The sequence below is a fragment of the Pseudopipra pipra genome, unplaced genomic scaffold (assembly GCF_036250125.1).
Source record: "Pseudopipra pipra isolate bDixPip1 unplaced genomic scaffold, bDixPip1.hap1 HAP1_SCAFFOLD_178, whole genome shotgun sequence".
NCBI classification, from domain to species: Eukaryota; Metazoa; Chordata; class Aves; order Passeriformes; family Pipridae; genus Pseudopipra; species Pseudopipra pipra.
This window is the reverse complement of record NW_026990657.1, coordinates 45,915-72,921: the sequence shown is the minus strand read 5'-3', so window position 1 is coordinate 72,921 and position 27,007 is coordinate 45,915. Positions and strand designations below refer to the sequence as shown.

The window sequence follows — 27,007 nt, the reverse complement described above, 5'->3', positions numbered from 1 at the left end:
TGTGAGGTGTTAACCAGGTACGTCTTTTCTTTTCTGTTAAATTGTACGATCCAAAAAAGACACATCCTGAACCATTTGATGGTCGACTATCCAGTAGGTTTAACTCCTGAGGATCCCAAGGCAAAGGTTCTTTAAAACTTTTCAACAGCATACCTAAGCAATAACTAGCATTTCGTGCAGTACAATTTATACTTACTACATTCTTAGCAAGCTCAAATGGACTTACAGGAACACCGATTAGGCAAGTCTTAAAAGGATTAGTTGCTGCAGTGAGATGCAAGCAAAAGGCAGAGGTGTTTGTCTGAGTTGCCCATTGAATCCACAGATTGTCTTGGGCTTGCGTCTCACCGATGGCAAATAACAGGAGAAGGAAAGAAAGGGTCAGGAAGGTAATGCCTTTTTGATCCACGGTCGAACCCATTTGGCTGGGATCCAGATGGTATCGTTACCTGTAGAGACACAAGCGTAGCCACGACCCCAGGTTATTAATTGCTGTGGACCTTGCCAAGCATTCTGTTTGGGATCCCATATTTCAACAGACACATCTGGATATTGGACAGTAGAGGATAAAAAGTGCAAAGACATTGGTGCTATATATTGCGTTTTGGGAGCTTTTGGCGATTCAACAAGATTTTTCCAATTGTGGACATATAATGCTTTTAGAACTACCTGTTGTGGTGACAGGGTCTGCTCCCCCTCTTTCATTAAAACACGGAATAAACGTTTAAGGTCTTGGTGCTTTCGCTCAACAATAGCTTGACCGGTGCTGTTGTACGGGATGCCGGTAGTATGTCGTACATTCCAGCGTGAGAGAAAATCATTGGAATAAGTGCTAGTATAATTTGGGCCATTGTCAGTTTTAATTTCTTCAGGAACACCTAAAACAGCAAAGGCTTGCAGCCAATGTAAACAAGTGGATTTGCTGGAAGTACTCGTTAGTGGCGTAGCCCAGGTCAGTTTACTGAACGTATCCACGGTAACGTGAACATACTTAAATCTGCCAAACGAGGGAACTAATGTAATGTCAGTTTGAAAAAGGGAACGTGATGAAAGGCCACGGGGATTCGTTCCCATCTGCTGTAAAGGAGGGAGACGGGCACAGTCAGGGCAGGCAGAAATAATGGATTGCGCCTCAGGTTTTGAAATATTAAACTCTGCACTGAGGCTGGGGGCGGATTGATGAAAAAACGCATGCGATTGTTGAGCGGAAAGGAAAGCAGAGGACTGAACTGCAGGAGCACTAACAGCGGTATCAATCATGGCATTACCTTCTGCAAGGATTCCAGGAAGCAGAGAATGACTTCTCAAATGAGTTACAAAAACAGGGTGGTGTCTAAGATTAACAACATTTAGTAATTCTAGTAACAGATCAGCAATGACAGGGTTAGCTACTTTTCCCAAAAGAGAGTCTTCGATACGGTTAACAATAGAATAAACATATAAAGAATCAGTTACTAAATTAAAAGGTACAGTAGAAAAGGTAACAAATGCTAATACAACAGCTTTTAGCTCAAGGACTTGCACAGAAACATTTGGAAGTGAGTCAGTAACAACTTTCCAGTTGCTGTCCTGTAAATAGGCATAACCATATTTGTGAGTACGTCCACTAGCGTCTGTAAAAACAGTAAGAGCATCTGGGAGGGGAGAGTCAGAGAGGATTTTCAAGGGTACAAATGGGAGATTGGCTGAAAATATAGGAGACGCAGGAAAGTGATTATCAATGTTTAATCCAACTATAGCTGTAGCAAAGGTGACAGAAGTATCTGCCCATTCCTCGACCAATTGCAGGTTAGAAATAGGCAAGATAAGGTAATCAAGATCTTTACCAAATAAACAACGAGTCCTATGTTTAGCTTTAAACAGCAAATCGCCTAATTGATCTACTCTTTTCTGGATAGATGTTGTTGGGGTGGATTTTGTAAACACCCATTCAAGAATATAGCATGTTTTGTGATCAGCCTCTAGTTGCCCAATAAGGGCAAAAAATTCTCTCGCAACATTGAGGACAAACAGATAAAGAGGTAAATGCGCATCATAGCGATGGGCACACACGTTCTCTAATTTCGTAGAGATATGTTGAAGAGCTTCTTGTGCAGCTGGAGTTAGGGTCCTGGGCTCTGCTATAGAGGTTGAATTTTTAAGGAGGTCGATTAGTGGCTCTAATTCTGTATTAGAAATTCCAGCCCAAGGGCGAACGCTTTGAATGCCCCCAATTAACTTTTGAACATCATTGACTGTTTGAATTGTAGGATGAAGTGATAATTTTAAAGGCCGAAAGCGATTTTTCGTGACTTCAAAACCCAAGTAATGCCAGGGATCTATCTGTTGAATTTTTTCAGGAGCAACAGATAGGCCCCAATTTTGTAATTCTGACAATAATTCATTTTGTTCCTTTTCTGGTAGGGGTTTAGGACTGGCCACAAGGATATCATCCATATAGTGATAGGTAATGTAATTGGGGTGGCTTTGACGCCAATTTTGTAAAGCTTGATTGACATACCGTTGACAAATGGTAGGACTGTTTTTCATACCTTGCGGTAATACAACCCATTCGTATCTCGCCATGGGTGCAGAATTGTTGATTTGAGGAACACTAAAGGCAAAGCGTTTAGTATCATCAGGATGAAGGGGAATGCTAAAAAAGCAATCTTTAATGTCAATAATGAACAAGGAGTAATCTTTAGGAAGACCAGCTGGAGAAGGAAGGCCAGGTTGGAGTGCTCCTAAAGGAAGCATTTGGTTATTCACTTCTCTTAAATCATGTAAGAATCGCCATTTACCTGATTTCTTTTGAATAACAAAGACAGGTGTATTCCATGGACTCTGAGAAGGGACAATGTGTTTTTTCTCCAGTTGTTCTTGTACTAAAATATGTAATTGTGTCAATTTTGCTTGAGGAAGTGGCCACTGAGCAACCCAAATAGGGTCATCGTTTATCCAGCCTAACTTGATCAGTGGTTGCCCTTGGAGTTGCTCAGTGGCCCCTACTAAAAATGGTTAGAAGTGAGAACCATACGCCATTGACTCAAAGCATCACGACCCAATATCCGTAAAGTTGTCTGCAAAATGTATGGACGTACAGAAGCGACGTTGCCTTCATTATCTGAGATCTGAACAAAATTTTGACTTTGAATGGTTTGGGCTATTCCGGAAACACCCAGAATAGATTCTTTTTTCGCATGTTTTAACCAAGTATCTGGCCATGCATCTGCTGGAATTATAGTAACATCAGAACCCGAATCCAGCATCATTTCAGCTCGTAAGTGAACCGCAGGGTCATCTGCAGAAGTGACAAGGACTGATCGGAGTGGTTTGTTATTTGAGAGTATTTCTGTGAAGGCAACTAAAGGTCCTGTACTTCCAAAACCACCTGTTCTTTCAGTGTTACTGATGCAATGCTGAGGCACCTGGGGATAAAATGGTATTAGTTGAGCAATTTTACTGCCTGTAGGGAGAAAAAAGGGTGGATGTAAAACTCTCAACATAATTTGAACAACACCATTATAATCAGCATCAATAACACCAGGTTGAACAAAAAGCCCTTGTTTGGTGGCAGAGGAACGTCCTAAAAGTAAAGCAGCAAGTCCATTTCCAATGGGTCCCTTAAAAGTGGTAGGAATTAAATGAACTGAATCATCTGTGATAGTTACAGATTGAGAAGTTACCAGGTCAAGCCCTGCACTGCCCCGGGTGGCTGCTTCGGCAGCGTACTCGGGTTGGGGGGTGTTTGGATAGGGTTCACCGCCGCGCCCCCCACGCAGCTCCTGAAGTTTCCCTGGTCTTGCTTTGTTGGTCCAAGTAAGGGTGTCCCATCCTTTCTGAATTTGGATCGGCAATCTGCAGCTCTGTGACCGGGTTTTTCACATCGATGACACATTCCTGTAAAAGAACTCATAGAAATAGCTTTAAATCCCCCCTTAAAGCGCTGGGGACACTGTTTACGAAAGTGCCCAAGCTGTCCGCAGCTAAAACATTTTTCCGGATTTTTATCTCCACGACCTTGCAGCTGTGCTTTTGTAAGCGCAGCAGCTAGAGCAGAGGCATGAATAGTTGCTTTCTCTTTCTCTAGCTCTAAAGGAGCTCGAGCACACTGTTCAATAATTTGAGTAAGAGAGGCCCCTGCTGGCAGAATAGTGATCATCCTTTTGCAAGCTGTGTTAGCATTCTGAACAGCTATTTCCCGCACCATAGTGTCTTTCATGTTATGTGGTATGTCCGGTGCTACTTCAACTCCTTCTTTCACTCTATCCACAAAGGAGAGGAAAGGTTCATCATCCTGTTGCCTAATATGTAGATAAGGCTGCTTTGGTTTACCCATCTGCGGTAATGTCATGAAGGCTTCGAGAGCAGCTGCTTTGCTTTGCGCAAGAACACGAGCGTCCAGGGCGGCTTGCATCTGCGGGTCTACAGATTGCCCTTTTCCCATTAATTGATCTAAAGTAGCAGTACGCAGGGGATCTCCGACTGGCAAATCTAAGTTCGCTACCTGAGCTACTTCCAATCTCTCTTGCCATTTTGTCAAAAACAGTAAAAAACTTGTGGGTCCCAAAATTAACTCAAAAATGCTACGTAAATCAGCAGGTACCAATTCCTGATAGCGAATGATCGTTTCAACTTGTTTTTTGACTAATCGGTTATCTATACCATAGTCAATTACTGCTTTTTGGACTCGTGTAATTAGATTCCAATCCAGAGGTGCCCATTGCCGTTGGTTCCCCTGTACAAGCACAGGGGCTGCGGTAAAGCTAAAATCACCTGTGAGTTCTGCATTTGTAATGATTCCCCTCCATCTCTTGTGATGATCAAAATTCGGATCACGGGGAGGTACTGAACCATCAGGTAAGGGAACCTTGGGGGTAGCACCCGAGTCCACAAGGGATCGCCCTGGTAGTGTTCGTTTTGGCGGCGGCGATTTGTTCCACCAATCTTGTAATTTTTGCGGCAAACTTTGATTCTGACTCGCTGAGGGAGCTGCATCATCATACACATCTGGAGGATAGTGTTTCTGATAAGCAACTATCTCTCCTTTTTCTACCGCACTTAACGGGGGTGCTCCCTTTGAAGTAAGAAAATCATCAGCGGTCTCTTCATCCCAGTGTCTTTGTTTAACCATATTAATGACCCAGCAACGTCGTTCAGGAGAAATGCCTTCCACAACAAATTCTTTATTTAATTGCTGTTCAATATTTTTTAGTCCCTCAACGATTGCTTTATGGGCTGCTTTATACTGACTCCTTATTGCAGGCTTAGTTGCAGCTTCCTTATCCAAAGCTTTCATTTCTTTTAACAATTTTGTCATGACATTTGTTTGGGCTTGCAAAAGCGTTGATAGAGTAGGATTAGTATCAACTTCCATAGGTTCAGACGGCAGTGGAACATGGGTTGGGTCAGCCGGGGGTGCGGAAGGCACGGGTTCGGGCGGGGGATTCCACGGGGGAATAAGATCGTCATATGGTCCCCGTTCAGCTGCTGCAGCAGTATAAGCTGGCACCCCGAGGTCGATGAGAGACTCTTCCGAGTCCTCCTCGGCATATTCAGGGTTAATATCTGAGCCGGCTGCGGGAGGGGGGGGCTCTTCCACCTCCGGTGCAGGCGGCACTGGGGCGGCAGCTGCTGTAAACACAGCAGCACGTACAGCAGCTTCTACACTCGCTTCAGCGCCTAACCGTTCAATAAGCAATCGGACCTGCCGATATGTCGGCGCAAGAGCCTTGGCTTCTTTATTATTTATTTGCACCGCTTCCCATAATTCTGCCCCAACTTTACGCCAGGTATCATCCTTAAAAACGTCCGTGGAATCATGCAAAAATCCGCGGCGTTTCGCCCAGAATAATAAGTCCACTACTTGAGTACGCGACAAAGTTTCATCTGCCTTTTTCCCCAAGTTCATTACTGCATCAACAGTAGCACGCTCTACTGCAGAAATAGACGACCCCATCCCGAGCAATTCAAATCAGCCTCGATGGGCTCCGACTCACCGGTCGACTGTGGCCACAAAACACGTCTCTCTCGGACGTCCGGTCGCAACCGCACCTCGGGAATTTGCAGGTATCAAGTTGCACAGAACAGTATCACGTCGCGGGGTCACCAAGATGCCGCAATCAGGTCAAGACTCTCAGTGCAGGTACAAAAACGAAACTAACTTTATTGATTACAGAGGAGTATATATATCTGAGTATACACTTCAAACAGCATCTGATTGGTTGATTCTGAGTACACAGCTGGTCTTTCTTAGTTTTCTTTCAAGTCCCTCTATCGTACTTAAAACATCCTGGTCTGTGACATCCCTCAAGTTTTATGGCCTTGTTTACTTCGCTTCCTGCGCGGACAAGGTCACTTCGCCCTGGGTCAGTCACGACATCTTCTTGAAGAATGGCTTCCACATTACAGCGCCTGTTAATCCCGCAACAGAGAGGGAGCCAGCAGAGGTTCCGGTGCCGCTGTTCTGGGTCTCCTGACTGCATCAATCAGAGGAGCCATCTCGACAAGACTCTTGGATTTTCCTAAAAACGGATGCTGCACCCAAAACCAAAGAAGAACAAAAGGAGCCATTACTTTCCAAATGCAGTTTCTCACAGGCTCCAGCAGGATTCCTCTGGTTACCAGCAATACACATCAGGAGGACGTAGGGAACTATCTAGACCTCCAACTTTCCTCTGAGGAAAGGCCAAGACAGATGGCACTGGAGAAGAGAAGGTGCCAGGGAGAGCTTATTGTGCCTTTCAGTCCTTCAAGGGGACACATTTTTTCAAAGGGCGTGGTTGCAATGGGACAAAGGATCATGGTTTTCAAGTGGAAGAGGATAGATTCTGGTTACATCTAAGGCAGTCATTGTTTAGAATGAGGGTGCTGAAACACTGGCACAGGAAGTGGATACCCCATCCCTGGTCAGGTGGGACAGGGCTCTGAGCAACCCAGTCTAGTTGAAGATGTCCCTGCTCGTTGCAGGGGGGTTGGACTAGATGCCACTTAAAGGTCCCTTCCAAGCCAAATTATTCTAGAATGCTACTTAGTTGTTTAGCTGATGACAAAGCCCATCCCTGGACAGCTGTTTCACCTGCAGCCACTTTACCTTCAGCAGCTTCTTGGCCGTCCATTGACGCTTTGCATTCGGGTTCAGGCAGGACTGCAGGAAGGAACGGAACACAGGCGACAGGTTTCTGGGAGTCTCCAGCTCGGGTGGCATGTCCTTAGGCTTGGGACAAAGGAAACACAAGACAGCCATTAACCATCCCTCCCCGAGGGGAAAGCTCCAGCACAGGCCAGTCCTTGCTTTCTGAGACTTGACCTGGGGCTTCTCCAGGAGCCCTGATCAACATTTGAGCTTAAGGAAGCAGAGAATTTTCAGCATCCAGACCAGTCCTGCTAATTCCCTTCAACTCTTTTTGCTGCCTTCTGCAAGGCAAATGCAATCCAAAAGAAGTCTTCCAAGAAAAGTCAGGGACCTTTTTCAGAAGGACTGGAAGACTGACATTTTCCATAATTGTTGCCTTCCTCAGGAATTAACTGTGCAGCATTTAACTTGGTTTCAGCTGTTAGTCATGGGGTTTTATCCCAGTATACCTTCCTGGACTATTGCACACTCCTTTGGTGTAAGAGCGGGTCATTTCATTTTAGGGAATTAGCATCTACAACTGCAAACCTGGAAATACATTGGCTTACTACAAGGAGCTGTGCTAGAACCTACTTTTAGAAATGTACTGGCTAATACATACTTGTGGCAGTACTAGAAGCAGTGACCTGCCCTGAAAGGCTCAAGTAAGCAGTGGGCACTGGTCCAAGTTTGAAAAGACTTCTGGCCTGCAGATCCCCTTGAAATGCTTTTCACAGTAATTCTCCAACGGGAGAATCCTGCTGCTGAAAAATTCCTGCCATTGGGAGATCCAGCTCCAAGGGAGTTCAAAGAGCACAGGAGGAATTCAAGCATTGTTGGAGGCCAAAACTGCCCATTTCTGCACTGGCACATGTCACTTCTCCTGTGAGCAGATGTGCTCCAGGACACTTTTAGACGTGGGCCTTGGTGGGACTAGTTCAAGCTGATGTGAGTGGGAGAAAGATATGGCTCAGGGGAGAAAGGCAGGGCTCTCTGACAGTATTTGCACCTTACCCGTGTAGGACCATCCACCATTTCTAGTGCCGTGATCCCAAGGGCCCAGATGTCCACTTTGGCACCATATCGGTCTCTTCTCAACATTTCTGATACCATATAGAAAGGTGTTGAAAAAAATGACCTCCATGTCTTTCGCTGGGGCTGAAGCCAAGCACATAAGCCAAAATCAACTGCAGAAAAAAGAAATAGAGTTAAAACCGGCTTGAATTATGAAAGCAAGCACAAGAATTCCCCACTCTCAGTCTGAGAGCACAGTGTTGAATCTAGCTGGAAGAGTGGCTGTGCTCTGTTTCCTCTGGAAGGGACATACCCAAACCAAAGGCACTCTTGACAGCCTCATCCTCTCTAGAGCTCTCTGCACATTGCAACTCTGCTCTCAGCTTACAGCAGTGGGCTGGGCACTCCCACCAGCACCACTTTTGGGGAACTGGCAGGCACTCAAAGGCAACCCCAGACCCTGCCTCCCAGGAACGCTGTGCCTGACCAAGAACACCTACTCAGTTTGACAGATCCATCCATTCCGAGAAGAATACTGTCACTTTTGATGTCTCTGTGGATCACTCGATTTGAATGAAGGAAGTCCAGGGCTTTCAGGCACTGAGATTAAACAAAGAAACACAAGGGGAAAAATTAATTAGGTTGATTTTATCGCAGAAAAAAAGAAATGGCTCTAAAAGGTCAAATTTCAGGTGACACATCAATTGCAGACATACCTCAAGTGGCAAAGTTTGGAATAATAAATGAATTAAATTGAAATTAAACTAGAAAGGAAAGTACAACAACATTATAGGAGTATAATAACAGAGTACAAGAAATGTAGTGAGACTGGCAGGCCGTTCACTTGGATGCTCTTTTCTTCTCCACATCATAACAGCAACGCAGAAACAAAGCTCTGAACAGGAAATCACTCCTGTTCTTACCACCTTTTGCAAAGAACCATCCTGTCCAAGCTGTCAGAAGCAAGGGCAGCATCCCTTACCTCCCGACTGATAGAGGCTATCATCTCTTCCTCAAGAGCTTGTATGGAAATGACATCGCCTAAGGTGCATCCCTCCACATATTCCGTCACCAGCCAGAGTTCTTCATTGAAAAGGTAGCTGAAAGAAGAAACCCACAGCATGGAGATGAATGGCCCCAGCTAAATGACCTTATGGGAAAGACTGCAGTTGTGTTTTCTTGCCAGGTCACTTGTAAATGAAGAGAGAATCTGAGCAGGCTAAATGAGAAAGGCTCATCTGTGAAAAAGGAGATGTCTTAGATGGCAAGCAAGGCAAAAATGCAGTTTAGTGACAGCAGAGAGAAATCTGGAACCAGGACATTGCCATCAGCTGCTTCATCATCTTAACTCATCCCTTCCAGCCTGAACTCCAGGAAGCAGGCAACACAGACTTCTCCATGGGAGGAGGGTGTGCACCACTGAGGGCAGATGTTGGTCAACCCCTTGGAAAGCATTGCATAAAGTGCATTCAGAAACAGGGAAAACCATTTAAAACCTGGCACATTGTGTGGTTGTGCAAACAAGAGCCTAGTCTTCCTGGCATCCACACCAACAGAAAGTAGAAGGAAAACCCCAAGGGCAATAATTTCTAGGTGGGTTTATCAGCACGTATCATTACGGCACAGAAAAGATGATCAGTTTGAAAAAAACCAGACCCCAAAAGAACAGGGAGGTAGTGAACTGAAGGGCTGTGGCTTTAGGAAGACATGGCAGATGCAGGTTTTGGAAGACACGCTTCAAACTACCTATTACCAGAAAAGGCCAAGGCAGACACAAGGCACATGTGAACCTCGGTGTGATAATCCCTGAACCACTCACCTGTCTATATAGTGAATGATATTGGGGTGCCTCATTCTCTTCAGGACTGCAACCTCAGTTAAAACAAGCTCCCTTTTGTTCTTTCTGTCGCGGAGAAAAATCTTCTTGATGGCCACCTAAAAGGAGATTGAAAGCCACAGACTTGAGAAGTCTGTTGCACAGGACCACAATGCACATGGAGCAGGTGTTTTTGGAATGATGGAGCCAGGGTGGGCCAAACTGCCTGGGATTAGACACCAGAGCTTCTTAACTGACAGGACAAGAGGCGATTCCTCCGCTCGCCCTTGTGTGCCAGTTACAGGACACATGGCTATAGACATTTTGCCTTGTAAACTCTGGACAAATGGTCTCCAAACAATCAATCCGTAATGGAGGAAATCCCATCCTAAAAGGTCATGAGGGTTACAAAAAAAATACAATCCCTGCACTTTGTAACATCTTGAAGTTGGATTTTGCAACTCTAAAGAACGTTTTTAACCCAGTTCCTATTTGCAGTTCTTTTCTGGGTTTGAAAAGGAATAACCCATTCTAGGGTATTTTATGGATGTGGCCGGGGTTATGAGCAGCGCTCAGGGCCTTTAGATCCCTTGCAGACTCCTGTGTAAGTGCACTTCCCAAGTGCAGCACTGCAGCTGGGTAAGGAGCCACCAAGTAGCTGATGCATTAGCATAGTCAGTAAATAAGTCTGAGCAAAGGTGTCCTTCTCTGAAAGATACCCCTGCCCTCCTTGTGTTCTTTTGGGGACTTAATAAGGACAAGGTCTGTCCAAACCGTGTCTTGCAGGCTGACACTTGTCTGCCCTCAGAGGAACAGTCTCTGCAGCAAAGATCTCGTGGCCACCCAGAGCTGTGGCCACAGCTCCCAGCGGAGGGGAAAGCACTCGAGAGCTGAGCTGCACAATCTGCCGGGGGTGCTGCCCTTACCCGTCTTCCTGTATCAATGTCAACTCCTCGGAAAACTCTTCCACAAGACCTAGAAACAGAGCAGCAGCCAAGAAAGGAGAAGGCGTTTAGGCCCTGGGTGAGAAAGCCAGCCCAGAGAGCAGAGCTCTGCTGCCCAGAGTGTTTATAAAACACTCGACTTCAGCCAGCAGCCCAGCAGCCCAGCAGCCCAGCAGCCCAGCAGCCCTCTGCCATGCAGGGTGGCCAGGAGAAAACATAGGACATACTCCATGTCCTGCTCCTTGTTACAGGCAAGAGACTGCCAGCATTGAGTTGTCTTTGACAATGCCTTCTGACACAGTTATTAAATACTGATCAGGACTGACAGACAGGAGGATGTAAGCCCAGTGTCTGCCCATGTTTGCAGCTTGCCTGACTGCATGCTTGATATGACACCAGCAAAATCCCTGGCCCATGGTTTTGTAGAAGTAGCTGAGATTGGACTTACCCTTGGCCAATTTGCTGCTGTACAGTGTATTTCTTCACAGGGTTCTCCTCACTCACAATGCCCTCTGAAAGAAACAACATGAAAGACGCTCATGTGAAACAGAGATACCACCTTGCAGCAGATCCAAAAGGCAGCCCCACTGTGCAGGGCTGTGAGCCCTTTGTAGTCAGCTGGTAACAACAATCACAAGAGCAACAGAGGCAGCTCTGAAGCACAGGTGGCTCGACAAACACTCTGTTCCTTTAGTACAGCTAAAGTTGACATGCATACCATGGACTGCTCCACCAGAAGTGAAATACATGATACGTACTGAGATCGGCGAGGTAAATACTTGTTAGTGAGGATATCAGTTGTGGCTGGTCTGAGCTTTTTCTCCCTGTGCTGGTTTCTGCAGAGCTTTTCTTCCCAGTGCTTGTTTTCTGTGTGCATTTTTTCCCAGTGGCTCTTTTGCCAGTGCTTGTGCTTGGCATTTCAGTGTCGGGCAAGGAGACTTCTTTAGGTTGTGGTGCTGCAGCAACACCTGCCATTGCAGAGCTCTTGAGGATCTGTGGCAAGAATTAGTTTATGTCAGAAAGGTGGCTTGCAGAGATGTCCTGAGATCATAGTTCAAATGCAAACCCTTGGGAAGATGCTGTTGGCCACAAGTCAGGCTCTTAAACTGTCTTTTGCTGCCCACTTCACAAAGTGAATGGACGAGAAGAAAAGACTGGATTTACACAAGTTCATGGGCAGTTTCCTCTTCAATTTTCATGCATTTTGTCAACTGGGTCGTGCAGAGGGGCAACTACCCTCTAGGGCACAGTTATTGCTGTGTGTCCTGAAAGGGACAGTCTGACTCAACTTGGAAGTTCCAGACTGCTTTTCCAGGTGTCAGTGGCTGGGCTGAAGCACCATGTCATGACAGGGCTACAGCCCTCACAATCTTCAGCCACAAAAAGCAAGCGCTGTCTGCTCAGGAACTTGCAGCTCTGATTGACACCAAAGGCAGTGCTAATGTACTCTGGCACTTACTGATTTCACTCCTTCAGGCTTTGCTTTGACAACTTTCTTCTCTACTTGCTCTTCTTTCCCCTCTTGTCCAGAAAGAGAGGGAGCCAGCAGAGGTTCTGGTGCCGCTGTTCTGGGTCTCCTGACTGCATCAATCAGAGGAGTCATCTCGGCAAGACTCTTGGATTTTCCTAAAAACGGATGCTGCACCAAAAAACCAAAGAAGAACAAAAGGAGCCATTACTTTCCAAATGCAGTTTCTCACAGGCTCCAGCGGGATTCCTCTGGTTACCAGCAATACACATCAGGAGGACGTAGGGAACTATCTAGACCTCCAACTTTCCTCTGAGGAAAGGCCAAGACAGATGGCACTGGAGAAGAGAAGGTGCCAGGGAGAGCTTATTGTGGCCTTTCAGTCCTTCAAGGGGACACATTTTTTCAAAGGGCCCGGTTGCAGTGGGACAAAGGATCATAGTTTTCAAGTGCAAGAGGATAGATTCTGGTTACATCTAAGGCAGTCATTGTTTAGAATGAGGGTGCTGAAACACTGGCACAGGAAGTGGATACCCCATCCCTGGTCAGGTGGGACAGGGCTCTGAGCAACCCAGTCTAGTTGAAGATGTCCCTGCTCGTTGCAGGGGGGTTGGACTAGATGCCACTTAAAGGTCCCTTCCAAGCCAAACTATTCTAGGATGCTACTTAGTTGTCATTTGAAAAGCACCAAGACTGGAGATTAGTAGGAGAGGAGGCCTCCTGATGCCTCTGAGTTTAGCTGATGACAAAGCCCATCCCTGGACAGCTGTTTCACCTGCAGCCACTTTACCTTCATCAGCTTCCTGGCCGTCCATCGACGCTTCACCTTCCGTTTCAGGCAGGACTGCAGGAAGGAACGGAACACAGGCGACAGGTTTCTGGGAGTCTCCAGCTCGGGTGGCTTGTGCTTAGGCTTGGGACAAAGGAAACACAAGACAGCCATTAACCATCCCTCCCCGAGGGGAAGAGCTCCAGCACAGGCCAGTCCTTGCTTTCTGAGACTTGACCTGGGGCTTCTCCAGGAGCCCTGATCAACATTTGAGCTTAAGGAAGCAGAGAATTTTCAGCATCCAGACCAGTCCTGCTAATTCCCTTCAACTCTTTTTGCTGCCTTCTGCAAGGCAAATGCAATCCAAAAGAAGTCTTCCAAGAAAAGTCAGGGACCTTTTTCAGATAGACTGGAAGACTGACATTTTCCATAATTGTTGCCTTCCTCAGGAATTAACTGTGCAGCATTTAACTTGGTTTCAGCTGTTAGTCATGGGGTTTTATCCCCGTATACCTTCCTGGCCTATTGCACACTCCTTTGGTGTAAGAGCGGGTCATTTCATTTTAGGGAATTAGCATCTACAACTGCAAACTGGAAATACATTGGCTTACTACAAGGAGCTGTGCTAGAACCTACTTTTAGAAATGTACTGGCTAATACATACTTGTGGCAGTACTAGAAGCAGTGACCTGCCCTGAAAGGCTCAGGTAAGCAGTGGGCACTGGTCCAAGTTTGAAAAGACTTCTGGCCTGCAGATCCCCTTGAAATGCTTCTCACAGTAATTCTCCAACGGGAGAATCCTGCTGCTGAAAAATTCCTGCCATTGGGAGATCCAGCTCCAAGGGAGTTCAAAGAGCACAGGAGGAATTCAAGCATTGTTGGAGGCCAAAACGGCCCATTTCTGCACTGGCACATGTCACTTCTCCTGTGAGCAGATGTGCTCCAGGACACTTTTAGACGTGGGCCTTGGTGGGACTAGTTCAAGCTGATGTGAGTGGGAGAAAGATATGGCTCAGGGGAGAAAGGCAGGGCTCTCTGACAGTATTTGCACCTTACCTGTGTAGGACCATCCACCATTTCTAGTGCCATGATCCCAAGGGCCCAGATATCCACTTTGGCACCATATCTGTCTCCTCTCAACATTTCTGGTGCCATATAGAAAGGAGTCCCAATGAAAGATGTCCGTTTCTTCTCCCAGGGCATAAGCCAAGCACAGAAGCCAAAATCAACTGCAGAGAAAAACAAGTACTGATAAAACCAGCTTGAATTATGAAAGCAAGCACAAGAATTCCCCACTCTCAGTCTGAGAGCACAGTGTTGAATCTAGCTGGAAGAGTGGCTGTGCTGTTTCCTCTGGAAGGGACATACCCAAACCAAAGGCACTCTTGACAGCCTCATCCTCTCTAGAGCTCTCTGCACATTGCAACTCTGCTCTCAGCTTACAGCAGTGGGCTGGGCACTCCCACCAGCACCACTTTTGGGGAACTGGCAGGCACTCAAAGGCAACCCCAGACCCTGCCTCCCAGGAACGCTGTGCCTGACCAAGAACACCTACTCAATTTCACAGATCCATCCATTCCGAGAAGAATATTGTCACTTTTGATGTCTCTGTGAATCACTAGATCTGAATGAAGGAAGTCCAGGGCATTCAGGCACTGAGATTAAATAAAGAAACGAGAGGAAAAATTAATTAGGCTGATTTTATCCCACAAAAAAGGAAATGGCTCTAAAAGATCAAATTTCAGGTGACACATCAATTGCAGACATACTTCAAGTGGCAAAGTTTGGAATAATAAATTAAATAAAATGAAATTAAACTGAAAAAGAAAGTACAACAACATTATAGGAGTATAATAACAGAGTACAAGAAATGTAGTGAGACTGGCAGGCCGTTCACTTGGATGCTCTTTTCTTCTCCACATCAGAACAGCAACGCAGAAACAAAGCTCTGAACAGGAAATCACTCCTGTTCTTACCACCTTTTGCAAAGAACCATCCTGTCCAAGCTGTCAGAAGCAAGGGCAGCATCCCTTACCTCCCGACTGATAGAGGCTATCATCTCTTCCTCAAGAGCTTGTATGGAAATGACATCGCCTAAGGTGCATCCCTCCACATATTCCGTCACCAGCCAGAGTTCTTCATTGAAAAGGTAGCTGAAAGAAGAAACCCACAGCATGGAGATGAATGGGCCCAGCTAAATGACCTTATGGGAAAGACTGCAGTTGAGTTTTCTTGCCAGGTCACTTGTAAATGAAGAGAGAATCTGAGCAGGCTAAATGAGAAAGGCTCATCTGTGAAAAAGGAGATGTCTTAGATGGCAAGCAAGGCAAAAATGCAGTTTAGTGACAGCAGAGAGAAATCTGGAACCAGGACATTGCCATCAGCTGCTTCATCATCTTAACTCATCCCTTCCAGCCTGAACTCCAGGAAGCAGGCAACACAGACTTCTCCATGGGAGGAGAGTGTGCACCACTGAGGGCAGATGTTGGTCAACCCCTTGGAAAGCATTGCATAAAGTGCATTCAGAAACAGGGAAAACCATTTAAAACCTGGCACATTGTGTGGTTGTGCAAACAAGAGCCTAGTCTTCCTGGCATCCACAGCAACAACAAGTAGAGGGAAAACCCCAAGGGCAATAATTTCTAGGTGGGTTTATCAGCACGTATCATTAAGGCAAAGAAATGATGATCAGTTTGAAAAAAACCAGACCCCAAAAGAACAGGGAGGTAGTGAACTGAAGGGCTGTGGCTTTAGGAAGACATGGCAGATGCAGGTTTTGGAAGACACGCTTCAAACTACCTATTACCAGAAAAGGCCAAGGCAGACACAAGGCAAGCTCCTCCCTGAAGGAGCTAAGAGACCTGTGCCCTGCACCTCCCGTCCACTGCAGGTGGAGGAGTTATAAAATAATGAAGAGCTCCATGTTCTTCCAGTGACCAAAGTGGCTTTTTAGCCTTTGGCTTGCAGTTTGTCAATGAACCTCAACGTGATAATCCCAGAACCACTCACCTGTCTATGTAGCGAATGATATTGGGGTGCCTCATTCTCTTCAGGACTGCAACCTCAGTTAAAACAAGCTCCCTTTTGTTCTTTCTGTCGAGAACAAAAATCTTCTTGATGGCCACCTAAAAGGAGATTGAAAGCCACAGACTTGAGATGTCTGTTGCACGGGACCACAACGCACATGGAGCAGGTGTCTTTGGAATGATGGAGTCAGGGTGGGCCAAACTGCCTGGGATTAGACACCAGAGCTTCTTAACTGACAGGACAAGAGGCGATTCCTCCGCTCGCCCTTGTGTGCCAGTTACAGGACACATGGCTATAGACATTTTGCCTTGTAAACTCTGGACAAATGGTCTGCAAACAATCAATCCGTAATGGAGGAAATCCCATCCTAAAAGGTCATGAGGGTTACACAAAAAAATACAATCCCTGCACTTTGTAACATCTTGAAGTTGGATTTTGCAACTCTAAAGAACGTTTTTAACCCAGTTCCTATTTGCAGTTCTTTTCTGGGTTTGAAAAGGAATAACCCATTCTAGGGTATTTTATGGATGTGGCCGGGGTTATGAGCAGCGCTCAGGGCCTTTAGATCCCTTGCAGACTCCTGTGTAAGTGCACTTCCCAAGTGCAGCACTGCAGCTGGGTAAGGAGCCACCAAGTAGCTGATGCATTAGCATAGTCAGTAAATAAGTCTGAGCAAAGGTGTCCTTCTCTGAAAGATACCCCTGCCCTCCTTGTGTTCTTTTGGGGACTTAATAAGGACAAGGTCTGTCCAAACCGTGTCTTGCAGGCTGACACTTGTCTGCCCTCAGAGGAACAGTCTCTGCAGCAAAGATCTCGTGGCCACCCAGAGCTGTGGCCACAGCTCCCAGTGGAGGGGAAAGCACTCGAGAGCTGCACAATCTGCCGGGGGTGCTGCCCTTACCCGTCTTCCTGTGGCAATGTCAACTCCTCGGAAAACTGTTCCAAAAGTCCTAGAAACAGAGCAGCAGCCAAGAAAGGAGAAGGCATTTAGGCCCTGGGTGAGAAAGCCAGCCCATAGAGCAGAGCTCTGCTGCCCAGAGTGTTTATAAAACACTCGGCTTCAGCCAGCAGCCCAGCAGCCCAGCAGCCCAGCAGCCCTCTGCCATGCAGGGTGGCCAGGAGAAAACATAGGACATACTCCATGTCCTGCTCCTTGTTACAGGCAAGAGACTGCCAGCATTGAGTTGTCTTTGACAATGCCTTCTGACCACAGTTATTAAATACTGATCAGGACTGACAGACAGGAGGATGTAAGCCCAGTGTCTGCCCATGTTTGCAGCTTGCCTGACTGCATGCTTGATATGACACCAGCAAAATCCCTGGCCCATGGTTTTGTAGAAGTAGCTGAGATTGGACTTACCCTTGGCCAATTATCTGCTGTACAGTGTATTTCTTCGTAGGGTTCCCCTCACTCACATGGCTCTCTGAAAGAAACAACATGAAAGATGCTCATGTGAAACAGAGATACCACCTTGCAGCAGATCCAAAAGGCAGCCCCACTGTGCAGGGCTGTGAGCCCTTTGTAGTCAGCTGGTAACAACAACAACAACAACAACAACAATAACCACAACAGCAGAGGCAGCTCCGAAGCACAGGTGGCTCCACAAAGACTGATTTTCCACAGTCTTTTGAGGCTTTACCTTGACAGGAAACCAAGCACATGGAGGAATGCTCAGAGCAGACAGAAATCAGAAAAGAACAGGCACCAATGCAAGAGTTTGTTGTCTACAAAAATTAAGGAGAGCTGGTGCAACAGAGCTCTATTTTCTTGGAGAGAAACACTCCGTGTGATTCAGCAGAAGGAACAGCCACAGTGCTCTGTTGCTTCCTCTCTTCCTTTAGTAGAACTAAAGCTGACATGCATACCATGGACTGCTGTACCAGCCAGGAAATACGTGATACGTACTGAGGTCATCAAGGAAACGTCGTGTTAGTGGCAATAGCTTTGGCGGCCGGTACGTGATTTCCTTTGGAATGCTTTTCTTCCGAGTGTCTCCTTTCCCGGTGCTTGTGCTTGGCATTTCAGTGTCGGGAAAGGAGATTTCTTCAGAATGTGGTGCTGCAGCAACAGCTGCCATTGGTGAGCTCTTGAGGATCTGTGGCAAGAATTAGTTTATGTCAGAAAGGTGGCTTGCAGAGGTGCCCCGGGATCCTATTTCAAATGCAAACCCTTCGGAAGACTTGGCCACAAGTTGGGCTCTTAAACTGTCTTTTGCTGCCCACTTCACAAAGTGAATGGACGAGAAAAAAAGACAGGATTTACACGAGTTCATGGGCAGTTTCCTCTTCAATTTTCATGCATTTTCTCAACTAGGTTGTGCAGAGGGGCAACTACCCTCTAGGGCACAGTTATTGCTGTGTGTCCTGAAAGGGACAGTCTGACTCAGCTTGGAAGTTCAAAACCTCTTTTCCAGGTGTCAGTGGCTGGGCTGAAGCACCATGTCATGGCAGGGCTACAGCCCTCACACTCTTCAGCCATGCATGGCAAGCACTGGCTGCTCAGGAACTTGCAGCTCTGAATGACACCAATGGCAGTGCTAACCAAAGCTGGCACTTACTGATTTCACTCCTTCAGGCTTTGCTTTGTCGTTTTCCTTCTCTGCTTGCTCTTCCTTACTCTCTTGTCCAGAAACAGAGGGAGCCAGCAGAGGTTCTGGTGATGGTGTTGTGAACCTCTGTGTAAAGAATCTCCTGATTGCATCGAGCAGAGGCCTCATGTTGTTGAGACTACCGGATTTTTCTAAAAATGGATGCTGCCCAAAGGAAAAAACACAGAAAGAAAGGAGCCATTACTTTCCAAATGCAGTTTCCCACAGGCTCCAGCGGGATTCCTCTGGTTACCAGCAATACACATCAGGAGGACTGAGGGCACCATCTACACCTCCAACTTCATGTCCAGGACCTTGCTATCACAGGCAAACATGGCCCATAAGGCCCTTAATCAATTTCTCAAGGTCTCTGCAGCAAGGAGGTTTGCCTTGCCAGTGCTCGGGAATGCCACTTGCTGTCTCGGGCCTTTTTCCATTTCAGAAAACTCAAAGGACTCCCTTAGGTTCCTCTTCTCTAAAGACCTGGGCTATTTTAGGAGTGAAAACTGATGAGGAGCATAAGCCCCTCCTCGGGAAATTCCCGTACCTCTAAGCAAGGTCAACGCCAGGAGGATGCAGGCCTGTGTATTGTTCTGAAGAGCACTGAGGTGGAGGTTCTCAGCACCCAGACAAGAGCAGGGACACAAGGGGCAGAGCGCTGATGGACTCAGCTCTGGCTTGCAGGGAGAGCAGTGTGTGCATTCCACCCCTGCCCCTCCCTGTGCTGGCTGCCACCTTCCTTCCCAGCAGGGACAGCCCAGTGGCACCTTGTGCAGCTCCCTCTCTCTGCCACAAAACCTGCCAGAACCCTGGAGCTCTTCTGGCCTGCTTGAATGTGCCAGGCAGCAAATGGGGCTGGGACAAGGCCCGCTCAGCTGTCCCTCCTTGGGTGGCAGAAACCTCAAAGAGTGGGGCAGGAGGGACAGCTGTTTCACCTGCAGCCACTTTACCTTCAGCAGCTGCTCGGCCGTCCATCGACGCTTCTCATTCCGTTTCAGGCAGGACTGCAGGAAGGAACGGAACACAGGCGACAGGTTTCTGCGAGTTTTCAGCTTGGGTGGCTTGTACTTAGGCTGGGACAAAAGACACAAGGCAGCCATTAACCATCCCTCCCCGAGGGGAAGAGCTCCAGCACAGGCCAGTCCTTGCTTTCTGAGACTTGACCTGGGGCTTCTCCAGGAGCCCTGATCAACATTTGAGCTTAAGGAAGCAGAGAATTTTCAGCATCCAGACCAGTCCTGCTAATTCCCTTCAACTCTTTTTGCTGCCTTCTGCAAGGCAAATGCAATCCAAAAGAAGTCTTCCAAGAAAAGTCAGGGACCTTTTTCAGAAGGACTGGAAGACTGACATTTTCCATAATTGTTGCCTTCCTCAGGAATTAACTGTGCAGCATTTAACTTGGTTTCAGCTGTTAGTCATGGGGTTTTATCCCCGTATACCTTCCTGGCCTATTGCACACTCCTTTGGTGTAAGAGCGGGTCATTTCATTTTAGGGAATTAGCATCTACAACTGCAAACCTGGAAATACATTGGCTTACTACAAGGAGCTGTGCTAGAACCTACTTTTAGAAATGTACTGGCTAATACATACTTGTGGCAGTACTAGAAGCAGTGACCTGCCCTGAAAGGCTCAGGTAAGCAGTGGGCACTGGTCCAAGTTTGAAAAGACTTCTGGCCTGCAGATCCCCTTGAAATGCTTCTCACAGTAATTCTCCAACGGGAGAATCCTGCTGCTGAAAAATTCCTGCCATTGGGAGATCCAGCTCCAAGGGAGTTCAAAGAGCACAGGAGGAATTCAAGCATTGTTGGAGGCCAAAACGGCCCATTTCTGCACTGGCACATGTCACTTCTCCTGTGAGCAGATGTGCTCCAGGACACTTTTAGACGTGGGCCTTGGTGGGACTAGTTCAAGCTGATGTGAGTGGGAGAAAGATATGGCTCAGGGGAGAAAGGCAGGGCTCTCTGACAGTATTTGCACCTTACCTGTGTAGGACCATCCACCATTTCTAGTGCCGTGATCCCAAGGGCCCAGATGTCCACTTTGGCATCATATTTGTCTCCTGCCAACATTTCTGGTGCCATATAGAAAGGAGTCCCAATTAAAGACCTCCGTTTCTTCTCCCAGGGATTAAGCCAAGCACAGAAGCCAAAATCAACTGCAGACAAAAACAAGTACTGTTAAAACCAGCTTGAATTATGAAAGCAAGCACAAGAATTCCCCACTCTCAGTCTGAGAGCACAGTGTTGAATCTAGCTGGAAGAGTGGCTGTGCTCTGTTTCCTCTGGAAGGGACATACCCAAACCAAAGGCACTCTTGACAGCCTCATCCTCTCTAGAGCTTGCAACTCTGCTCTCAGCTTACAGCAGTGGGCTGGGCACTCCCACCAGCACCACTTTTGGGGAACTGGCAGGCACTCAAAGGCAACCCCAGACCCTGCCTCCCAGGAACGCTGTGCCTGACCAAGAACACCTACTCAATTTGACGGATCCATCCATTCCGAGAAGAATATTGGCACTTTTGAAGTCTCTGTGGATCACTAGATTTGAATGAAGGAAGTCCAGGGCTTTCAGGCACTGAGATTAAACAAAGAAATGAGAGAAAAAAATTAATTAGGCTGATTTTTTTTCCCACAAAAAAAGAAATGGCTCTAAAAGGTCAAATTTCAGGTGACACATCAATTGCAGACATACCTCAAGTGGTAAAGTTTGGAATAATAAATAAAATAAAATGAAATTAAACTGAAAAAGAAAGTACAACAACATTATAGGAGTACAATAACAGAGTACAAGAAATGCAGTGAGACTGGCAGGCCGTTCACTTGGATGCTCTTTTCTTCTCCACATCAGAACAGCAACGCAGAAACAAAGCTCTGAACAGGAAATCACTCCTGTTCTTACCACCTTTTGCAAAGAACCATCCTGTCCAAGCTGTCAGAAGCAAGGGCAGCATCCCTTACCTCCCGACTGATAGAGGCTATCATCTCTTCCTCAAGAGCTTGTATGAAAACCACAGTAGCTAAGGAGCATCCCTCCACGTATTCCATCACCAGCCAGAGTTGTTCATTGAAAAGGTAGCTGAAAGAAGAAACCCACAGCATGGAGATGAATGGCCCCAGCTAAATGACCTTATGGGAAAGACTGCAGTTGAGTTTTCTTGCCAGGTCACTTGTAAATGAAGAGAGAATCTGAGCAGGCTAAATGAGAAAGGCTCATCTGTGAAAAAGGAGATGTCTTAGATGGCAAGCAAGGCAAAAATGCAGTTTAGTGACAGCAGAGAGAAATCTGGAACCAGGACATTGCCATCAGCTGCTTCATCATCTTAACTCATCCCTTCCAGCCTGAACTCCAGGAAGCAGGCAACACAGACTTCTCCATGGGAGGAGAGTGTGCACCACTGAGGGCAGATGTTGGTCAACCCCTTGGAAAGCATTGCATAAAGTGCATTCAGAAACAGGGAAAACCATTTAAAACCTGGCACATTGTGTGGTTGTGCAAACAAGAGCCAAGTCTTCCTGGCATCCACAGCAACAGAAAGTAGAGGGAAAACCCCAAGGTCAATAATTTCTAGGTGGGTTTATCAGCACGTATCATTAAGGCAAAGAAATGATGATCAGTTTGAAAAAAACCAGACCCCAAAAGAACAGGGAGGTAGTGAACTGAAGGGCTGTGGCTTTAGGAAGACATGGCAGATGCAGGTTTTGGAAGACACGCTTCAAACTACGTATACCAGAAAAGGCCAAGGCAGACACAAGGCAAGCTCCTCTCATCCACTTCAGTTGGAAGAGTCGAGAAACAATGAAGAGCTCCATGTTCTTCCAGTGACCAAAGTGGCTTTTTAGCCTTTGGCTTGCAGTGTGTCAATGAACCTCAATGTGATAATCCCAGAACCACTCACCTGTCTATATAGCGAATGATATTGGGGTGCCTCACGCTACTCAAGAGTGAAACCTCAGTTAAAATTATCTCTCTTGCGTACTTTTCCTTGCAAAGACACATCATCTTGATGGCCACCTAAAAGGAGATTGAAAGCCACAGACTTGAGAAGTCTGTTGCACAGGACCACAACGCACATGGAGCAGGTGTCTTTGGAATGATGGAGCCAGGGTGGGCCAAACTGCCTGGGATTAGACACCAAAGCTTCTTAACTGACAGGACAAGAGGCGATTCCTCCGCTCGCCCTTGTGTGCCAGTTACAGGACACATGGCTATAGACATTTTGCCTTGTAAACTCTGGACAAATGGTCTGCAAACAATCAATCCATAATGGAGGAAATCCCATCCTAAAAGGTCATGAGGGTTACACAAAAAAAAATACAATCCCAGAACTTTGTAACATCCTGAAGTTGGATTTTGCAACTCTAAAGAACGTTTTTAACCCAGTTCCTATTTGCAGTTCTTTTCTGGGTTTGAAAAGGAATAACCCATTCTAGGGTATTTTATGGATGTGGCCGGGGTTATGAGCAGCGCTCAGGGCCTTTAGATCCCTTGCAGACTCCTGTGTAAGTGCACTTCCCAAGTGCAGCACTGCAGCTGGGTAAGGAGCCACCAAGTAGCTGATGCATTAGCATAGTCAGTAAATAAGTCTGAGCAAAGGTGTCCTTCTCTGAAAGATACCCCTGCCCTCCTTGTGTTCTTTTGGGGACTTAATAAGGACAAGGTCTGTCCAAACCGTGTCTTGCAGGCTGACACTTGTCTGCCCTCAGAGGAACAGTCTCTACAGCAAAGATCTCGTGGCCACCCAGAGCTGTGGCCACAGCTCCCAGTGGAGGGGAAAGCACTCGAGAGCTGCACAATCTGCCGGGGGTGCTGGCCCTTACCCGTCTTCCTGTATCAATGTCAACTCCTCGGAAAACTCTTCCACAAGACCTAGAAACAGAGCAGCAGCCAAGAAAGGAGAAGGCGTTTAGGCCCTGGGTGAGAAAGCCAGCCCAGAGAGCAGAGCTCTGCTGCCCAGAGTGTTTATAAAACACTCGGCTTCAGCCAGCAGCCCAGCAGCCCAGCAGCCCAGCAGCCCAGCAGCCCAGCAGCCCAGCAGCCCTCTGCCATGCAGGGTGGCCAGGAGAAAACATAGGACATACTCCACGTCCTGCTCCTTGTTCCAGGCAAGAGACTGCCAGCATTGAGTTGTCTTTGACAATGCCTTCTGACCACAGTTATTAAATACTGATCAGGACTGACAGACAGGAGGATGTAAGCCCAGTGTCTGCCCATGTTTGCAGCTTCCCCAACTGCATGCTTGATATGACACCAGCAAAATCCCTGGCCCATGGTTTTGTAGAAGTAGCTGAGATTGGACTTACCCTTGGCCAATTATCTGCTGTACAGTGTATTTTTTCGTAGGGTTCCCCTCACTCACAATGCCCTCTGAAAGAAACAACATGAAAGATGCTCGTGTGAAACAGAGATATCACCTTGCAGCAGATCCAAAAGGCAGCCCCACTGTGCAGGGCTGTGAGCCCTTTGTAGTCAGCTGGTAACAACAACAACAACAATAACCACAACAACAACAATAACCACAACAGCAGAGGCAGCTCTGAAGCACAGGTGGCTCCACAAAGACTGATTTTCCACAGTCTTTTGAGGCTTTACCTTGACAGGAAACCAAGCCCATGGAGGAATGCTCAGAGCAGACAGAAATCAGAAAAGAACAGGCACCAATGAAAGAATTTGTTGTCTACAAACATTAAGGAGAGCTGGAGCAACAGAGCCCTTATTTTCTTATAGAGAAACACTCCGTGTGATTCGGCCAAAGGTTTAGTAGTTTTGAATGCACTAAGTTAAGTGCATTAAAAATTAAATTTTGACAATTAAATTGAGTTTTGGAATCTACTGTTGTGAACAAGTGCCATTTTCAGAACAGAAAGAATATTATCAGGTGTTTACAGGAGATGATGGAATCTGCCCAACCTTTCAGCAGTTTGCCAAAAAAAAGCCTTTATGGTGTTCAAGAGCAGCATCTTAAGTTCTAATCCCTGAGGATGGGGCTTTAAGAACTAGGACCCTCATCACGGATCAGCAGGCTGAGTTCTGAAGAGGACCTTGCCTGTGCCATTTGAAGAACCACACTGCTTGTCTTCAACCTTAGAGATTTCGGCAAAGTCTTTGTACTCCAATGACTTGTGAGGAGTCAGGAGTCTAAAGAGAATTTAGGAACCCTAATATTCTCTTGGGTTTAGCCCTCTGCACACAGGAGTTCACTAGGTCATTCACTAGGTCAAAGCCTTCTGCTCAACCAGAAACCATCTCTGCCTTTGCCTGGAGCGTAGATGGAAGCTCAGGAAAACTGAATCCAGCCCCAGCTGCCCTCAGAGGCAGAAGGAACAGCCACAGTGCTCTGTTGCTTCCTCTCTTCCTTTAGTAGAACTAAAGCTGACATGCATACCATGGACTGCTGTACCAGACAGGAAATACATGATACGTACTGAGGTCATTAAGGTAAAGTTGTGTTAGTGGGGACAGCGTTGGCGGCTGGTGCGTGATTTTCTTTGGAATGCTTTTCTTCAGAATGCTTTTCTTCAGAATGCTTTTCTTCGGAGTGTCGCCTTTCCCGGTGCTTGTGCTTGGCATTTCAGTGTCAGCAAAGGTGACTTTTTTAGGTTGTGGTTCTGCAGCAGCACCAGGCCTCTTGAGGATCTGAGGCAAGAATTAGGTTCTGTGAGAAAGGTGGCTTGCAGAGCTGCCCTGAGATCATAGTTCAAATGCAAACCCTTGGGAAGATGCTGTTGGCCACAAGTCAGGCTCTTAAACTGTCTTTTGCTGCCCACTTCACCAAGTGAATGGACAAGAAGAAAAGACTGGATTTACACGAGTTCATGGGCAGTTTCCTCTTCAATTTTCATGCATTTTCTCAACTAGGCCATTCAGAGGGGCAAGGATCCTCCAGGGCACAGTTATTCCTATGTGTCCTGCAAGGAAGGTGAACTTCCAACTTGGAAGTTCAAAACCTCTTTTCCAGGTGTCAGTGGCTGGGCTGAAGCACCATGTCATGGCAGGGCTAGAGCCCGCACAATCTTCAGTCCCAAAGAGCAAGCGCTGTCTGCTCAGGAACTTGCAGCTCTGAATGACACCAAAGGCAGTGCTAACCAAAGCTGGCACTTACTGATTTCCTTCTCTCAGGCATGACTTTTCCAACAGCCACAGGTTCCTTCTCCACTTCTTTCTCTTCAACCTCCTGTCCAGAATCAGAGGGAGCCAGCACAGGTTCTGGTGCTGCTGTTGTGTCCTGGAGACAGTCAGTAGAGTCAGGGACAGTCACCATTCTGTCCCTTGCAAGGTTGGATAGTTACACACAATAACAAAAGGGTCACTTCACAAAAGGCCACTTTCTTGTTCAGTTTGCTTAGATTTTCTCAAGTAGGCTATTCAGACGGGCAGGTAACCCCAGGGCACAGTTATTCCTATGTGTCCTGCCAGGGACACTGGCTCAACTTGGAAGTTCAAAACCCCTTTTCCAGGTGTCAGTGGCTGGGTAGAAGCACAGTGTCATGGAAGGACTCCAGCCCTCACACAGTCTTCAGCCATGAAAAGCAAGCTTGCTCTCATCACAAGTTCTAAATTACACCAAAGGCAATGCTAATGTACTCTGGCACTTACTGATTTAATTTCTTCAGGCTCTGCAGCTCCAACAACAGCCACAAGTTCATTGTCCACTTCCTCTTCTTTAATGTCTTGTCCGGAAATAGAGGGAGCCAGCAGAGGTTCTGGTGCTGCTGTTGTGCCCTGAGGAGAGTCAGGGACAGTCACCATTCTGTCCCTTGCAAGGTTGGATAGTTACACACAATAACAAAAGGGTCATTTCACACAAGGGCCTGGCCAATTTCTTGTTCATGGATTTTCTGAAATAGGCCCTGTGGAGGGGCAGGTACATCCAGGGGACAGTTTCTCCTGTCTCCTAGGAATCCTGCACGGCAATCTAAAGATTAAACAGGAAGGGTCAAAACCCCTTTTCCAGGTGTCAGTGGCTGGGCTGAAGCACCATGTGATGGAAGGACTCCAGCCCTCACACTCTTCAGCCATGAAAAGCAAGCTTGCTCTCATCACAAGTTCTAAATTACACCACAGGCAATGCTAATGTACTCTGGCACTTACTGATTTAATTTCTTCAGGCTCTGCGGCTCCAACAACAGCCACGGGTTCATTGTCCACTTCCTCTTCTTTAATGTCTTGTCCGGAAACAGAGGGAGTCAGCAGAGGTTCTGGTGCTGCTGTTGTGCCCTGGGGAAAGTCAGTAGTGTCAGGGACAGTCACCATTCTGTCCCTTGCAAGGTTGGATAGTTACACACAATAAG

General features: G+C 46.8%; 2 protein-coding genes and 1 long non-coding RNA gene across 3 annotated transcripts in view; all 3 read right to left on the bottom strand.

Annotated features, from left to right (window-relative positions):
* Positions 1–6,396: 6,396 nt before the first annotated feature.
* The window catches only part of LOC135408097 (serine/threonine-protein kinase PAK 3-like), a 50,415-nt gene continuing 29,804 nt past the window's right edge, over positions 6,397–27,007 (bottom strand). The window contains exons 6-12 of the mRNA XM_064643440.1: positions 17,033–17,081; positions 9,927–10,042; positions 9,090–9,207; positions 8,608–8,707; positions 8,108–8,280; positions 7,073–7,195; positions 6,397–6,516 (exon numbers count right to left, since the gene is read on the bottom strand). Of these exons, the coding sequence (XP_064499510.1) occupies positions 6,397–6,516; positions 7,073–7,195; positions 8,108–8,280; positions 8,608–8,707; positions 9,090–9,207; positions 9,927–10,042; positions 17,033–17,081 (799 nt within the window). The remainder of the gene's footprint in view (positions 6,517–7,072; positions 7,196–8,107; positions 8,281–8,607; positions 8,708–9,089; positions 9,208–9,926; positions 10,043–17,032; positions 17,082–27,007) is intronic.
* On the bottom strand, positions 17,488–20,890 carry LOC135408095 (serine/threonine-protein kinase 4 homolog A-like). The gene is made up of 5 exons (XM_064643438.1): positions 20,703–20,890; positions 19,670–19,792; positions 18,690–18,884; positions 18,038–18,227; positions 17,488–17,555 (listed from the first exon to the last, which is right to left on the bottom strand). The coding sequence occupies exons 1-5, from the start codon at positions 20,799–20,801 to the stop codon at positions 17,488–17,490; spliced, it is 675 nt and encodes a 224-aa protein (XP_064499508.1). The 5' UTR covers positions 20,802–20,890.
* Positions 25,280–26,914, bottom strand: LOC135408092 (uncharacterized). The gene is made up of 4 exons (XR_010427235.1): positions 26,808–26,914; positions 26,313–26,438; positions 25,819–25,941; positions 25,280–25,352 (listed from the first exon to the last, which is right to left on the bottom strand). It is a non-coding gene; the product is annotated as an uncharacterized LOC135408092 (long non-coding RNA).